We start from the raw sequence: 16,782 nt of genomic DNA, 5'->3' as shown, positions 1-16,782 counted from the left end.
TATCCCCAAATGTACCAACTCTACTAAGCTCTTCTGTCAATGAAACACCAAGGGAGTTCATATGAAGCTGTACAAATTTATGATGATGGCTAATATATGACAGAGTAGGTAGGCTAAAATATTTGGGAAAACAAATTATATTTAAGTACTGACCATTTACAATCTAGTGTGACTCTTTAAAGTATCTAAGAATTAATGTATACCTAAGCCCAATGTCCTACTGATTGCAATTAATAGTTGTCAAAAGGGGCAACAAAATGCCAGACCTAAGAATAAGCTAATTTAAGAATCTAACAGAGACAGTTATTTTAGAAAGAATACCAATCATGGTATATCTAACAGCTGGAATCAACTTCATGAACAACAAAAAAAAAAGGTTAAAGAAAAAAAAAAGAGCAAGGGTGGGGAATGGGTTTCTATACAGAAAGTTCAAGTTAGATCTCTTACCAAAAAATAACAAAGGCTAAGCAAAACAACTAGAAACATGAAAAGTTTCTTTTAGGAAAAATAAACACAATGTACTGCCTATGTAACTACAGGAATTCACTAGACTGAAAAGTCATAAATCCTGAAAAGTTAACTTTGAAAACTGCCAGATGAATTGTATGGTAGGTGAATTAAGTCTCAAAAGCTGTTATTAAAAAAAAAAAAAAAAAAAAAAAAAAAAACACCTGCCAATGTTACTTCGAGTAAGTCATTTAAATGCTCTAGGTCTATTTACTTAAGTATATATGAGAGTATTAGGAGAGGCTGAATTCTAAGGTCACTAGTCTTTAAAAGACTCACAAAGTAAAATTCAAAATCCTTACAATGGCTCTACATAATTTGCCTTCTTTCATCCTGCAGACTCTACCTCTCTGACTCATCTACTACTCTTCTCTTTCACTCTATTCCTGCCACATTAGTTTCTTTGCTGTTCCTCAAACATGCTAGGCATGCTGTTGCCTTAGTGTTGCTTTTTTTTTTTTTTTTAAGGAGGTACCAGGGATTGAACTCAGGACCTTGTACACTGGAAGCAGTTGCTAACCACTGTGCTACATTCGCTCCACATGCCTTAGTGCTTTTTAAACTGCTGTTACCTCTTCCCCTAGACATCCCCTTGACTTACTCACCTCTTTCAAGGACTTTTCTCCAATTGTACCTTTACAATGAAGCACTAACTATTGCTATTTAAACATTAAATCCCCAGTCATAATACTCTCTACCTAACTCACCTATTTTATTTTTCTCTATAGTATCACCACCTGGCATAATATTAACTTATTTATTGTTTATTTTCTATTTCCCTAATTATAATCTAACCTCCACAAGGGCAGAGATTTTTATTTTGTTCAGGCTCATATTGTCAGCAGCGAAACACCATCTGAATACAGAAAACATCAAAATATTTATTCAATGAGTAAATATATAAAGTTGTTTTCAGTGACAAAATTCATTAATTCCTTAAGAATCCCTTAAAAGGGGATAAAGGTACACATGGAAATTAAGTCCATAGTTACTAGGAAGGCTAGAGATATTAACAGGTTCATCTTCAATGTTTGGGGATTAATATATCAGAAAGTTTCCTGGAAAATAGCAATTTCTCTTAGTACCTATATTTAAATTATACAGGGAAGCAGACTTGGCCTAATGGATAGGGCATCCGCCAACTACATGGGAAGTCCGCGGTTCAAACCCAAGGCCTCCTTGACCTGTGTGGAGCTGGCCCATGTGCAGTGCTGATGGCACGCAAGGATGTCTCCTGCGTAGAGGAGCCCCACGCACAAGGAGTGCGCCCTGTAAGGAGAGCCACCCTGCGCAAAAGGAAGTGCAGCCTGCCCAAGAATGGTGCTGCACACACAGAAAGCTGACACAACAAGATGACGCAACAAAAAGAAACACAGATTCCCGGTGCCACTGATAAGGATAGAAGCGGTCACAGAAGAACACACAGCGAATGGACACAAAGAGCAGACAACTGGGGGGAGAGCAATTTTTTTTAAAAAGTGTACATTCCACATTTTAATAAAAAGGTCACAAGAAGATAGTCCTACCTCTTGGGGGGGGGGATTAACATTAATGGAATACTATATCTAAATTATAGTCAGTCTTATTATTTTTTAAATAGTGGTAAAGTCAAATGTAACCCCATCTTGGTTTAAGAATATGAAAACCAATACATGCATCTTAATGAACAGTGTTCTCTTCAACATGTAAGCTCTTCAACAAAAATGAACAAACCAGGTGTTTACGATTTCTGTTTAATCACTGCTGGCCATTTACATAGGTGGTTTTGTTTGGGGACAGGGAATGGGTTTGTTCCCTTTGGACACAATATAGTCAAAGCACTAACAATTATATACATTCAAGCTTAATTTATTTTAAATTCTATCTTCGGGAAGCGGACTTGGCCCAATGGATAGGGCGTCTGCCTACCACATGGGAAGTCCGTGGTTCAAACCCTGGGCCTCCTTGACCTGTGTGGTGCAGGCCCATGCACAGTGCTGATGCGTGCAAGGAGTGCCATGTCACGCAGGGATGTCCCCCTCGTAGGGGAGTCCCATGCGTAAGGAGTGCGCCCCGTAAAGAGAGCCGCCCAGTGCAAAAGAAAATTCAGCTGCCACACACGGAGAGCAGACACAACAAGATGATGCAACAAAAAGAAACACAGATTGCCGGTGCTGCTGATAAGAATAGAAGCAGTCACAGAAGAACACACAGTGAGGGAAACAAACTTGACCCAGTGGATAGGGCATCCATCTACCACATGGGAGGTCCACGGTTCAAACCCCAAGCCTCCCTAACCCATGTGGAGCTGGCCCATGCTCAGTGCTGATGCGCACAGGGAGTGCCGTCCACACAGGGGTGTCCCCTGTGTAGGGGGAGCCCCATGTGCAAGGAGTGTGCCCCATAAGGAGAGCCGCCCAACGCGAAAGAAAGTGCAGCCTGCCCAGGAATGGCTCCACACACATAGAGAGCTGACACAACAAGATGATGCAACAAAAAGAAACACAGATTCCCATGCCGCTGACAACAACAGAAGCGGACAAAAAGAACACGCAGCAAATAGATACAGAGCACAGACAACTAGGGCGGGAGGAGAAATAAAATCTTAAAAAAAAAAAAAAAAAAGAACACACAGCAAATGGACACATAGAGCAGACAAGTGGGGGGGGGAGGGAGAGATATATAAATAAATCTTTAAAAAATAATAAAATAAAATAAATTCTATCATCATATGTATTATAAATAGGGTACTGCATTGTGTCTCCACATTTTAATACTTTCTGTAATATTTAAGAGTTGCTTAAATGAACACAAAGTATAGTTACTAAAACAGCTAATTATTTCCTTCTCTCAAAAAGGCTTCAGTTGTTCCTCCATGTACAATAATAAACAATTTAGCTGTACTTTGTAATATAAGTACTGGGATATCTTGCAGCGTTGTTTTCCAAAATTCATTTTATTTTGAACAGTTCAGTATATTGCACTAATTCCTTTAATTATTTTCGTTATATCAAATCTACCATGTGTCAGGGATGATTTTAGTGGCTGAACTCCTAGCATAATTTGTACATTTACAGTAATTCAGAATTAGTAAGAAAAACAGTTCACTGGTGTTTATTAGTTTTCTTTTGAAATGCTGAGGTTTGAGTAAAGTGGTATTAAAAAAAAAAAAAGGGAAACGGACTTTGGCCCAGTGGTTAGGGCGTCCGTCTACCATATGGGAGGTCCGCGGTTCAAACCCCGGGCCTCCTTGACCCGTGTGGAGCTGGCCATGCGCAGTGCTGATGCGCACAAGGAGTGCCGTGCCACGCAACGCAAGGGTGTCCCCCGCGTGGGGGAGCCCCATGCGCAAGGAGTGCGCCCGTGAGGAAAGCCGCCCAGCGTGAAAAGAAAGAGCAGCTTGCCCAGGAATGGCGCTGCCCACACTTCCCGTGCTGCTGACGACAACAGAAGCGGACAAAGAAACAAGACGCAGCAAATAGACACCAAGAACAGACAACCAGGGGAGGGGGGGAAATTAAATAAATAAATAAATCTTTAAAAAAAAAAAAAAAAAGGTATTTCCTGGGATCATTATTAGAGATAAACAACTAGACTGGATCAGCCATCAGATAATATCAACAGAAAGGAAGGCTTCCAGTAAAAATGATCTAAAAATTTTTCCAAAAGGTATCAGATTTACTAGAAAAGATCCCACATTTAGAGTCTACCTTGACATTGAAAAGACACAGCTGTATCTGGAATGAGGTAATTATACCTGGAAATGTATGCTCAGATAAAGGAAAGAGACTGTGGCCATCCTTGTAACACATGAAAGCCAGGAGTTACCTTTAGAACAGTTCTTAACCTTTTTTGTTCCGTAGAACCCTTTGCCAGTCAGGTGAAAACCACAGTCCCCTTACTAAGTCCACACTATACTGTGTTTTATTTTTTTTTCTTTTTTCTTTTTCCTTCACTGTATTATTTAATAAATATATCACACCTGAATCTACATGGCCCCCTCAAGAATAATGTTTTTTTGAATTTCAATTCAAGCCCATGGACCGCTGGTTAAGAACCCCTTCTTTGGAGAGACCATTACTGTCCTGTTTAAGTTTACACATAAAAAACAATCCGGTGGTGCAAGCCAGTTTGTGAACATGATAAGCTACACTAGAGACCTAGAGAGCGACACTAAGTTAGAGTTTTCAGAAGAAGCATTCAGGACAAGTGTCCCAAAGCAGTGTGTACCTGCTGCAGACAAGGTGTTTTTGGATGCCTGTTAGAATGGCCCTCTTTCTGAACAAAATCTCTCGGGTTCTGGGTTGCCCTGCAAGATGAAGCACACCACATTGTTGAGAGCAATGAAATCTTTGTCCAAGCAGGAGAAGGTGCTCTTAAAGCCTTGGCAAATACAATGCTATGTGTTCTTGAACCTGTTCTGTCTGTGGATGGGATAGCCCCAAAAGAGTTTCAGGGATCAGTAAATGCAGGTATTAACCGGCAAGAAAGAACTGAGAACTATTTTACACTGTATGCAAATGTCCATCTAAATGACATCGTTTGGTTATTGCACTGAATTTAGGTCATGCACAAAAGGAAAGGGAGTATATACAATGAAGTACTACAGATATCGGCCATGTTCACCAACCACACAAGAAGATCTAATTAATAATATTTGGAAGCGACAGATCAACTTTCTGTGAAAAAAAAAAAAAGGAAAAGCCAAGAACTAACTTTTCTCAATAAGAATGGACTATCAAACTAAACTTTAACTGAATCTTCAAGGTTTAGATATTTTAATGGATTACAGTGGAATGGATTCAGGCTGCTAAAACAGGAGTTTTAGAAGCCCTTCCTGTTATATTCAGGAGCATCTATTTTATTCAGGAAGACTTCTGTGTATCTTATTTCAACTCTACTGATTGGTTTTATAGATCACTGAAAAATCGCAAATAAAATGTGATTATTTCTGAAAAATGTTTTTATTTTATAATTATATAATCTGATTAGATTATATAGCATTTGTAACATAGTTGGTAGAAAACCAATCATTTTATTTAAACATTCAGTTTAAAGAAATGGCTCAGTAAAGGAACTTGAACTTAATATACATTAAAAACTAGTCTTAGTCTTAAAATAAAAACAATATAAAAAGGTTTTCAGGACCAAAAAAAAAAAGGAAAGAAATCCATACTAAAACAAAAGCATATTAGAAACCTCGTCTAAATAAAAGGAAATTATTTAAATCCATCCAAAATCAACAGCACCACTTGTTCAAATGATAGAATACGCCCAAATCCTGTATGTATGTCTTCATTTAATTAGGTGGGAAAAAAGGAAACAATAGCATCACGTCTGTCTCTGCCCACCCCGCCACCACCAAAGGAAGGTAATTCTATATAAACAAAGGAAGCTGGAATATTCAAAGAGAATTTATGGGAGCTGAAAACATACAGGAGTATTAATAAATACATCATTAAAATGCATCCTGGTTACACAGATGGTATCCAGAAAAGCAAAGGTGTTTTATTTTCCTTCAAAAAGACAGAAACATACATCTTGCTGTAATAGCAATAAACATAAAGGAGATTGCAAGTAATAAATAAAAGTGGTAATGTTAACATTTCTTTACCCCAGGAATAAAACTCATTGAAAAGGTATCATTCTTACCATTTGGCTTCAGGCACAGTCACCTCTAAATATACTATATAGCAAATACTGCAAAGTACATTTATGAATTTTAGTCACTAGGTTAGATATGTCCAAAGAAAATACAAGGGAATTACAAATCTTAGTCTACTATAAAAGGTTAGTTTCAAAACCAAAAATGAGGATGTTTGACAAATGTTTCAGAGAAATTACAAATTAAGAGAATTACTTGATAATTTGTTGCAAATATTTCACAATGCAAGATATTGGTGGTCAAGTGAGCCCTACGTGAGCCCTCTATGATGTTATACATGTTTGTTTTATCAGTTCACATCTTCTACTAAACAACTTATTATTCATGTATATTCCTGTATGAATGATATACTTCAATAAATTTTTTAAATGAAAAAAGAAATCAGAACATTTTAACAGCATTTCAAGAAGCAGACTTAAAACATGTGATTTTAATAAATAATTATAGCTTTATCTTTTCATACAAATTTTCAGAACATGAAGTTATATAAAATCATTATGCAACATCATCACAAAAATTTGAAATTATGCAAAAACCCCACCTTCATCTTTGAAAAGTTCTGCTTTTATGATTTAAAAAAAACAAACCCACCTTATCTTTCCATCTAAAACATTTGTGTTAAGAGGAAGGTTTTCTAAAAGAACCACAGGACTCTGATTTTCATATATTCTGCATTCTGAAACTACTGAGGATACAACTTCGATTTCAGGGCCAATTTGAGAATTTGGCTGAAAATGACAAAAACCATATTAATATGTATTTTTTAATAGCAAAACATACCTCCTAAAATATTTTAATCATTAAGAAAGCCATTTAGTTTTTAAAATTAAGATTCAAACTGGGCATATCATACCTGGCTTCCCAAAACAAGTTTTGGTTTTGGGCTTTAAAAGATTTAAAGTTTAAAATCTTTAAAAAATATACTGAGATACCATATCCAGATTGAAATGCCCAAAAATCATTTTATATTGTAGCTAAAGTCATCTAGATTAGTATCTCAATTTGGTTTTTTTACATAGGTGGAATTCTATAGTAATATATAACAAAAGGCAGAGTTGACTGTCTTCTTTGTCTCCACTGCTCCCACACTAAATATTTAAAGAATTTAAGTCAGTTTTTCCCCAATGCATGTGTGTGTGCACGGAAAAAATATTACATATGCACCTAGAGTTGTTTTTTCTTACTCAACACATTTATTGAACACTCTGGCAAAGACACTATGATAGATGTTGTGGGAGTTACAAAGAAGAACCTAGCACTGGCCTGGTGTTGAAAGAACTGAAGTCTATCTCATTCACCATTCTAGGACATTACCAAGACAAAGGGTAAAAGGAAATGTAAGACAATCCTGCTAAACAAAATTTTATCCTGTATGAGGAAAAGCAAAGAATTTTACCTGGAAATGAACATCTTTACTAAGGCTCTGTTACTTTTTTTTTCTTATTTTGGTAGAAATTAAGTGAAAGGATCTTGTCTTTTCTCTTTTGTCTACAAACTTTATATTGCCTTTTATTTTTAATTTAATTTTGTTCAATTATTTAATTGTTACATTGACATTAACTGCTGTATTTGATGACTCTGTGCAGCAATTAAAAATGTACATCTATATTTTTGACACAGAAAGCCACTTAACAATTAAGTGAAAAACAGTAAGTTAATAAAATAACATGTATAAGATGACTTTATTTAAATCTATCTAAGTGTGTTCATGTGCTAACATGGAGATCTATCTGGTAAGATGTATCAAAGATTTTTAGTGGTGGTGAGATTTGAGGTAATTTATTATTATTATAATATACTATCTTTTTTATTGATTGAACATTTCACAATGAATAGGTTCATTATTTAAGAAAAATAGTAAATCTATTATCACGTAAAAAAAATCTAGAATGGCAAATCTTGAACCAAATTGGATACATTATGTTTCTTTGAGCAAAGTGTCAGTTGCCTGTATTGTCAATTGAGTTTGAGCTATCACTGGAAATTTTTAAAAGCTCAATTTAAATGTATAACAATAACTCACCACAGTAAGGAGTTTTTTGTTTGTGTCATCTTTCTGTAGTACTGTTCTTTCTTCCTTAATTATGTCTTTGGCTTCACTTTTTTCTGCTTTTTGTCTCTGTTCAATCTTTCTTATGTTTGGCCTTGGTCTTTGAAGTCGGCCCTTTACTGGTCGAGCAGTTTGGATAACACTTTCCTTCATTTCTTTTTGGAAAGTATTTATACTCTGAGTCCTAGAAAAGGGGACAGAGAGAAGGAGCTTGACTGTAAAATGTTGAAAACTATTAGAACAATATAAAATTTGAATCTCCTCTAAAACTATAAAAATATTTTTGTACTATTTGAAGAGATTAAAATTGCTTTGTGATTATAAATGTAAATACATTATTTTATTTTATAAAGAAAATAGCCATCTCAATCCTCAAAAAGTAATGAATAGCAGAGCAGGTGTGGCTCAGTGGTTGAGTGCCTGTTTCTTATGTATGAAGTCTCTGGTACCTCCCCCCAAAAAAAAGTGAAGAACAGATACCATATATATTTCTAAATGTATTGCTTTGTATAGGATCTTTTTTTTTAAGATTTATTTATTTATTTATTTCTCTCCCCTCCCCCCGCCACCCCGGTTGTCTGTCCTCTGTGTATATTTCCTGCGTCTTCTTTGTCCGCTTCATTGTTGTCAGCGGCACAGCAATCTGTGTTTCTTTTTGTTGCGTCATCTTGTTGTGTCAGCTTTCCATGTGTGCAGCGCCATTCCTGGGCAGGCTACACTTTCTTTTGCGCTGGGCGGCTCTCCTTACAGGGCGCACTCCTTGTGCGTGGGGCTCCCCTACATGGGGGACACCCCTGCGTGGCACAGCACTCCTTGTGTGCATCAGCACTGCGCATGGGCCAGCTGCACACGGGTCAAGGAGGCCCGGAGTTTGAACTGCAGACCTCCCATGTGGTAGATGGATGCCCTAACCACTGGGCCAAGTCCGCTGCCCTGTATAGGATCTTAAGCAGCTAACAATGAACAAGCATTAGAAGTTATTGAATCAAATCTGATTTTCTGTCTTAAAGAGCCTGCCATGTCAGTAAAAATACACCAACTAATCTTGATAAGCACTTTTACATTAACACATCATAATAAAAATGAAGAAATATTTATAGAAGTGTCTTTCTTATTTTTAATATTAAAAGAAATATCAGTTTACCCCTTAGAAGCAACTAAGTCTTTTTCCTGGGCTTGTAGAGACTGAGACTCCTCTTTAGGGTCACAGGATTTTGAAAGTGAAAGGTTCTTTTTAGTCTGTATAAATGGTATTACCACAGTCTCCTCCTTGTGACAGGATTTGTCTTTTGCTCTTGATAACTTTAGGGAAGTCACATCCTAAAAGGCAGATTTAAAAAAAAGGTCATCCAGGGTCAATAAAGGTAGAGTAAAATAAGAACATTCATATACTATACTTTTAGCACGAGAAAAAAAATTGGTCTAAATTTAGAGGGCAATAGGGCAGTATCAATCAAAATTTAGTATTATCAGCAATTTCACTTCTAGAAATGTACCCTATAAAAACACTCAAACAACTAACTACAAGTTTATATAAAAGGATTACTTATTGTATCAACATGATAGCCAAAAAGAAAAGCAAAGGAAAGAAAAACAAATACAAAATAGGAAACAAGACAAACAGCTATCACTACATAACTGAAGATATTACAAAGATAAATTTCTATGTACTGATCCAGAAAGATAACCACAATATTGTGTTAAGTGAAAAAATCAGAAGGCAAGACATGATGCTATTTTTATTAAACAATTAAAACACATGCACATTTTATTATTATAAAATTAATACCTACAGAGGAAAGTCTGGACAAATACATTAAAACTGTTACTATGATTTACTTTGGAGGAAGGAATGGGACATTATAAAGGACTCTCATCTTTTAGATTACATACTTCTTTCCAATTTGAAAGTTTTATATTCAGAAAAAAATAAATGTTTCTTAATATAAAAATTAGAAGAAAAAGTAAAAATGCTGGTGCACAGTAAAGAACAAAGCTATTTTAAGATATCAAATAAGAATTTTAATTTAAAAGATACTTTACATGTTTCAAATAGCCAATGTATGAGTATTCCATTTCATTTTAAAGTCTTTGAGACTGTATCAGACAATTTTAATCTGTGTTGGACCAAGTCAATTAATATTTCCTTTAATGCCTATCAAGCTTTTAATAACTTTTCATTTTATCATCACAACAAAGTGAAATAAAGAAGTACTGTTACCCCCGTTTTTCCTATGAAGAAACTTGTTAATATCATTTGGCTACAGTTATAAAATGAGTAAACATCAGAGGCCTACCAATGACATACTTGCTCATCAGACATTCAAGACTCTTACAGAAACTATGTATATAATGAGGCACATAGAAGAAATATTTGTACAATTTTAATTCCAGGTGTTTCACTTTAGCAACACTATTGACTATTAAAAAACCAACCAATCAAACAAAAAAACTCTATCTTAAATCACTCACATCTTGAGAAGGGAGGGTATTTGTTTTTTCACTGTTTTGTTGCATGACAACAGTCTCCATTTTATCAGTTCCCAATTTCTTCCCAGGTACACACTTTTCTGCTTCCATATTATCTCTCTTTATAGCTGTTCTTATTAAATTTGGTTTTGGTCTTTTGAACCGACTTCTCACAAAACGTGCTGGTTTATCTTCAAAAGGCTTCTGTTCTTGAGGAAGAGATTTGCTTTTGGAACAAGGATTATCAAGCTTTAGAATAAACTGAAGGAACAGTAGGAGAAGAGTTTTAAGACAACCTTACAAATTGGCAGTTAAGCATATTTTACTAATGCTTAACAGGAAAACAAATCGGATTATTTGGTAGATCCTGAAAAACATGAGCAGTACAATCCAGGGATGAGTCTGGGAATTATACATTTCTGCACAAAGAAAATATGGGTTCATCAAACCTGCACTGACTTGGGAGTATGTGTTACATACAATTCTGTATGTGTAATTCTCACAATCAACAGAATGCCACCAAGAATGCCACCAATCCTTTCTCAGTCTTCTCAAAACTATCTTAAATTCCTAACTCTATAGAGTATATAGTTACTAGCCAAAACTTCACTTAGTTTAACATAATCCGCAAATAGAGCTTTATGTTCTTTTTCTTTAAAAGCACAAAGACCTATAATGGTACCTGAAATTAATATTTGAAAACTGCTGCTCTTGATCATCTGGAGATCGTATCTGTTGGTCTTCTGCCTTACCAAGTTCAGAAGACTGTAAAGAAGTCTTCAAAAGACTTGATACTTCCTTTTTGACATTTCTTTTTTCTGCTACAGACATATGAACGACTGACAGTACTTCACTGGTTATGTTCTAGAGGAACAATCACAATAAATCAGCACATATACAAGATTCCTTAACCATTTCGTACATTTCAAACAAAAGCCTACTGTATTATAAACACTTTTCTTTTAAAAAATCTAAAAGTTTGATTTTAATTTTTTAATAAAATAATTTACAAATTTTAAAACCTAGAAATCAGGAAATTCTTCCTTTTATATTACATATTATAAATTTTTTAAATGACAAATACCATTACCTAGTCTCAAAAATGTTAGAATATCATAAACTTCAAAAAACTTGGAACCCTTTCCAAAAAGGAACTTTTTAAAGTGGACTAAAGAGGGATGGGTAGAAAATAAAGAGAAAAATTGATACAACTATGGTCAAAAGAAATAATTCCAAAATACATTCATAACAGGATTTGTACAAATTCAGTCTAATTTCCCATACCCCTTTTTATCTAAAAGAGTAATTTCAAACTGTCAGAAGAGTAAATTTCTAAATTTCTTTAAGATCCTGAAACAGAAACTTAGGGCTAGAAAGGACTTAAGACAATGTTTAAATGTTGAGCTTAAAGGCAATAATCATGGAATTATTTTGCTCTTTTTTCTCTAAAAAATTTTCAAAATTAATTTTTTAAAGGACAGAAAAATACATACTTTTATATCAAGTGAAGACATAGGGCTGCAGTCACCACTACTCTTCTGCATAAAATTTTTCTCAGTTTTTTGTCTTGAGGTACCACTCTCCTCTGTTTCATTTTCCCTTGAAGGAATATCTATTTTACCAGTTTTTTCCAAATCTGCCACTAATTCCTCAGTAGCACTGATCTCTTCTGAATCCTTTTCCCTCAAGGAAATTTCTATTTCGGTTTCTTTCAAATCTCCCTCTATTTCCTCAATGGAAGTCTTTCCTGATACCTTCTCCATCAGCGAAATGTCTGTTTTTCCAGTTTCTTTCAAATCAATCTCTCTTTTTCCTATGGCACTAACCTCTTCTAGTACCTTTTCTCTCAGGGAAATTTCTCTTCCAGTTTCTTGCATAACTGTCTGCATTTCACCTATAGTCTTGAGCTCCTGTGGAGCCTTCCCCTGTGGTGATATTTCTCTTCCAGTTTCTTCCAGCTCTGTCTCCATATCACCTAAAATCTTGACCATTTTTATGCCTCCTTCCCATGGGAATATTTCTCTTCTTCCAGTTTCTTTCAAATCTGTTTCAATTTCCTCAGTGGCATCAATTACCTCTGGCATCTTTTTCTTTGGGGAAATCCCCCTTCCAGTTTCTTTTAATTTTGCTTCCATTTCACTTACAGTCTTGACCTCCTGTGAGGCCTTTTCCTGTGTGGTTATTTCTCTTCTTTCAATTTCTTCTACATTTGTCTCTCTTTCCTCGGTGGTATCAGTCACCTCTGGTATTGTCTCCCTTGGGGAAATCTCTCTTCCAGTTTCCTTAAAATCTGTCCCAATTTCCTCAGTGGCATCAATTACCTCAGGTATCTTTTTCCCTGGGGAAATCCCTCTTCCAGTTTCTTTTAAATCTGTTTCCATTTCACTTACAGGCTTGACCTCCTGTGAGGCCTTTTCCTGTGTGGTTACTTCTCTTCTTTCAATTTCTTCTATGCCTGTCTCTCTTTCCTCAGTAGCATCAATCACCTCTGGTATTGTCTCCCTTGGGGAAATCTGTCTTCCAGGTTCTTTCAAATCTGTCTCAATTTCCTTAGTGGCATCAACTACCACTGTTATCTTTTTCCTTGGGGAAATCTCTCTTCCAGTTTCTTTTAAATCTGTTTCCATTTGACTTACAGTCTTAACTTCCTGTGAAGCCTTTTCCTGTGTGGTTATTTCTCTTCTTTCAATTTCTTTTACATCTGTCTCTCTTTCCTCAATGGCCTCAATCACTCCTAGTATGTTCTCCCTTGGGGATATCCCTCTTCCAGTTTCTTTCAAATCTGCCTCAATTTTCTCAGTAGCATTCATTACTTCTGGTATCTTTTTCCTTGGGGAAATCCCCCTTCCAGTTTCTTTTAAATCTGTTTCCATTTCACTTACAGTCTTGACCTCCTGTGAGGCCTTTTCCTGTGTGGTTATTTCTCTTCTTTCAATTTCTTCTACATTTGTCTCTCTTTCCTCGGTGGTATCAGTCACCTCTGGTATCGTATCCCTTGGGGAAATCTCTCTTCCAGTTTCCTTAAAATCTGTCCCAATTTCCTCAGTGGCATCAATTACCTCTGGTATCTTTTTCCTTGGGGAAATCCGTCTTCCAATTTCTTTTAAATCTGTTTCCATTTCACTTACAGGCTTGACCTCCTGTGAGGCCTTTTCCTGTGTAGTTATTTCTCTTCTTTCCATTTCTTCTACATCTGTCTCTCTTTCCTCAGTGGCATCAATCACCTCTGGTATCTTCTCCCTTGGGGAAATCTCTCTTCCAGGTTCTTTCAAATCTGTGTCCACTCCCATAGTGACCTCAATCATTTTTGGTATCTTCTTGGGAGAGATATCTCTGCTCTCAACTTCATTTAAATCTGCCTTCATTTCCTTAATATTAGCCTCCACTGATACCTTCTTTGTTGGGGAGGTTTCCCGACTTGCAATTTCTCCCAAATCTGCTTCCATTTCCCCAGAGGGAAAAACCTCCTCTGGTACCCTTTCCCTTGAAGAAATGTCTCTTCTTCCAGTTCCTCTTCCTATATTTGGCTTTGGTTTCTGAAATCGAGTCCTTGGAAATGGGACTTGTTTGAATGGGTTTGCTTTATTATTCTCTTGAACGCTACAAAAAAGACACATAATCAAGTTTTAAATCAGACAGTCAGGTGAAGAAACAATAGTTCAGAAATCACTACTGAAACACCAGGAACTCTCAAATTTAAAAAAAAATTAAGGAAGTCCCAGGTTTCTCTGGGTAAAATTTAAAAATTAAAGGAGAGGGAACAGATGTAGTTCAAGTAGTTGAATGCTGGCTTCCCACGTATGAGGTCCCAGGTTCAATCCCCAGTACCTCCCAAAAAACAAAGAAAGAAAGAAATCAACTCTAATTGGGGAGCAGATGTAGTTCGGTGGTTGAAAGCCTGTTTCCCATGTACAAGGCCTGGGTTCAACACCTAGTATGCCTCCTCAAAAAAAAAAAAAAAAGGAGAGAAAAAATAATCTCATTCTTGGAGATAAAGTAATTTTTAAAACAATTAACTATATCTACTGATGTAGAGATATTTGTAAACAAAGATATTTATTAATAAGGTCAGTCAAAGGAGAAGCTAATTGACCCTGAATAGCCCCTTTCTAAATGTCATCTATACAATCCTATGCAAGTACTGGCTGGGAAAATCTTTCCAGTCTCCTGCATTGGAACTAGATAGATCAAGGTGTGCCTGCTACTTCTCTTTCTTTACTCCTAATATCTTTTACTCAAAAATGCCTTGACATAAGTTATGAAATTCATTTATGTGGACAGATTTGACCAGCATCTTAAATAGCTGGATGGAGGTATGACTTGAATAAGATATAGTTTTATTACTAAGACCTAGGTTTGCCCTCCACGCTTTTAAAAAACAAATTTAAAAGAGAAATCCTGTGCAAATATTTCACTAAGGACTTGTGATTTCAAAATATAATTTGGGAATAAAAGAACACATTAAATAAAGAACTACATTTTGCAATTGCTTAATGCTATTGGGAAAAGAACACTCAAATTCCAAGAACAAGTACCTTGCTCTTCAGAAAAAAACAATAGCATTCTCCATACAGCTCTTTTGTGCTGCTTTGTGTTTTGTTTATCAAAGTAATGGATGGTAAAATCAATAAAAATATATAATTGAAAGAAAGGGTTCTAGTGACAGGTTAAGAAAGGTTATTACTCTTAGGTAAAGGCTAGATAAAATGAAATACTAGAATTATTCCACAACATTAGGCTGAACAAGCATATAACTACACACTTAAAGCATAAAAATAAAAAATATAAAAAACTATTAAAAAACTATGTTATTGCTTATTTGAAACTCTCTAGGCCCTAACCTCTTTCCTTATTGAAACAACTATTTCTGATAAAGCAAATTTTGATAACACAAATAAGCTCCTTATGAACAGGACAACTTTCAAATTGTTATTTGTTTATATAACTGAGATATTTATACCCATCATTAACTTTAATAATTGTTACCACTCAAAAAAACTAAAAGAAATTTATTTGGTTAGTCCTGGATATATTTAATTCTATTTTCCGATTTCAGATACTTTCATCTCCAACTAGAAACATCTAGCTTTTAGTGAGGTCCCTGTGCTAGCAATCTTGTTTGGGCATAATGGGAAAAAGACACACCATTATGGCTTTTATATAAAGCTGAATGTTGAACACTGGCATATTCTTTAAACATACAGATGCTTTAAGCAAAGTCTTTATTAATAAATTCATTACTTCAACATCAGTTCAGATTTTAAGATATAATAAAATGTTATGATTAGACTTTATATACAGCATTATAATTATATTCTAGGGGCTTAGATTGTTTCCAAGTAATAAAAGGACTTCAATAAGTTTAATTTTCACAGATAAATAAGAAACAAATGTCACATTCTTATAGTTCATGAACAATCAGTTAACAGATATTTTTAAGCACTGATTACATGCCAGGTAGGCACATGCCAGGAACTGGGAATATAATGGTGAACAAGATAGGCCTTTTTAAAACAAAAAAACAAACACACAAAAAAGATAGGCCTTCTCTCAGAGTTTATATCAGGTGCATAATTAACTGAAGGGCTGTATCTGAGATGAGAAATCAGTATGTAGTTGAAATAGATTACTTTTCTCCTAAGATCACAAATTTGAGAAAAGCTAAGAAAGAAAGAGGAACATAATCAGAGAAGTAGGAGAAGGAATGGGCATAAAACTATAAATCTGCTTCCTGTGTTTTTCTAAGATACAGAGTTTAAGAACCCAGAACATCTGTAAACTTCCATAATGTAAGTAATCAACCATGACACAAACCTCAAAATATTTACAAGACGTAGACAGGATACAACATTAGCCTAGAAGAGTGAGTTTCAAAGAAACATCCACTAATTTATCTAGGAAAACAGAATTTTTAATTCATTCATTTAAGAATTTTCCCCTATTATCTTTCACTTACATAGCACCTTCAACAGAGCAAAATGTTTGGGATATGGGGGAATGGGGTTACAAGAAGGAACTGCCTATTAGATATAAATAGGAGTATGATTTGATAAAACACAGAACATTATGATTATTTTTAAAGACCTGGAGATTCAAAGTCCAGAAAGGCCTG

At 35.4% G+C, this 16,782-nt stretch overlaps 1 protein-coding gene and 1 pseudogene across 6 annotated transcripts in view; one reads left to right on the top strand and one right to left on the bottom strand.

The window, feature by feature from the left end:
• BDP1 (BDP1 general transcription factor IIIB subunit) overlaps nucleotides 1-16,782 on the bottom strand; it is a 122,930-nt gene that overhangs the window by 51,339 nt on the left and 54,809 nt on the right. For all 6 annotated transcript variants that reach the window (XM_012527949.3, XM_012527950.4, XM_012527953.4 and 3 more), the window contains exons 17-22: nucleotides 12,164-14,270; nucleotides 11,353-11,534; nucleotides 10,674-10,896; nucleotides 9,346-9,521; nucleotides 8,175-8,385; nucleotides 6,743-6,879 (exon numbers count right to left, since the gene is read on the bottom strand). In XM_012527949.3, coding sequence (XP_012383403.2) covers nucleotides 6,743-6,879; nucleotides 8,175-8,385; nucleotides 9,346-9,521; nucleotides 10,674-10,896; nucleotides 11,353-11,534; nucleotides 12,164-14,270 — 3,036 coding nt within the window. The remainder of the gene's footprint in view (nucleotides 1-6,742; nucleotides 6,880-8,174; nucleotides 8,386-9,345; nucleotides 9,522-10,673; nucleotides 10,897-11,352; nucleotides 11,535-12,163; nucleotides 14,271-16,782) is intronic.
• On the top strand, nucleotides 4,229-5,233 carry LOC139439820 (elongation factor G, mitochondrial pseudogene; annotated as a pseudogene).

This window comes from Dasypus novemcinctus, chromosome 2 (genome assembly GCF_030445035.2).
Source record: "Dasypus novemcinctus isolate mDasNov1 chromosome 2, mDasNov1.1.hap2, whole genome shotgun sequence".
NCBI lineage: Eukaryota > Metazoa > Chordata > Mammalia > Cingulata > Dasypodidae > Dasypus > Dasypus novemcinctus.
The sequence above is the reverse complement of the archived record's forward strand: the minus strand, read 5'-3'. Positions and strand labels throughout refer to the sequence as shown.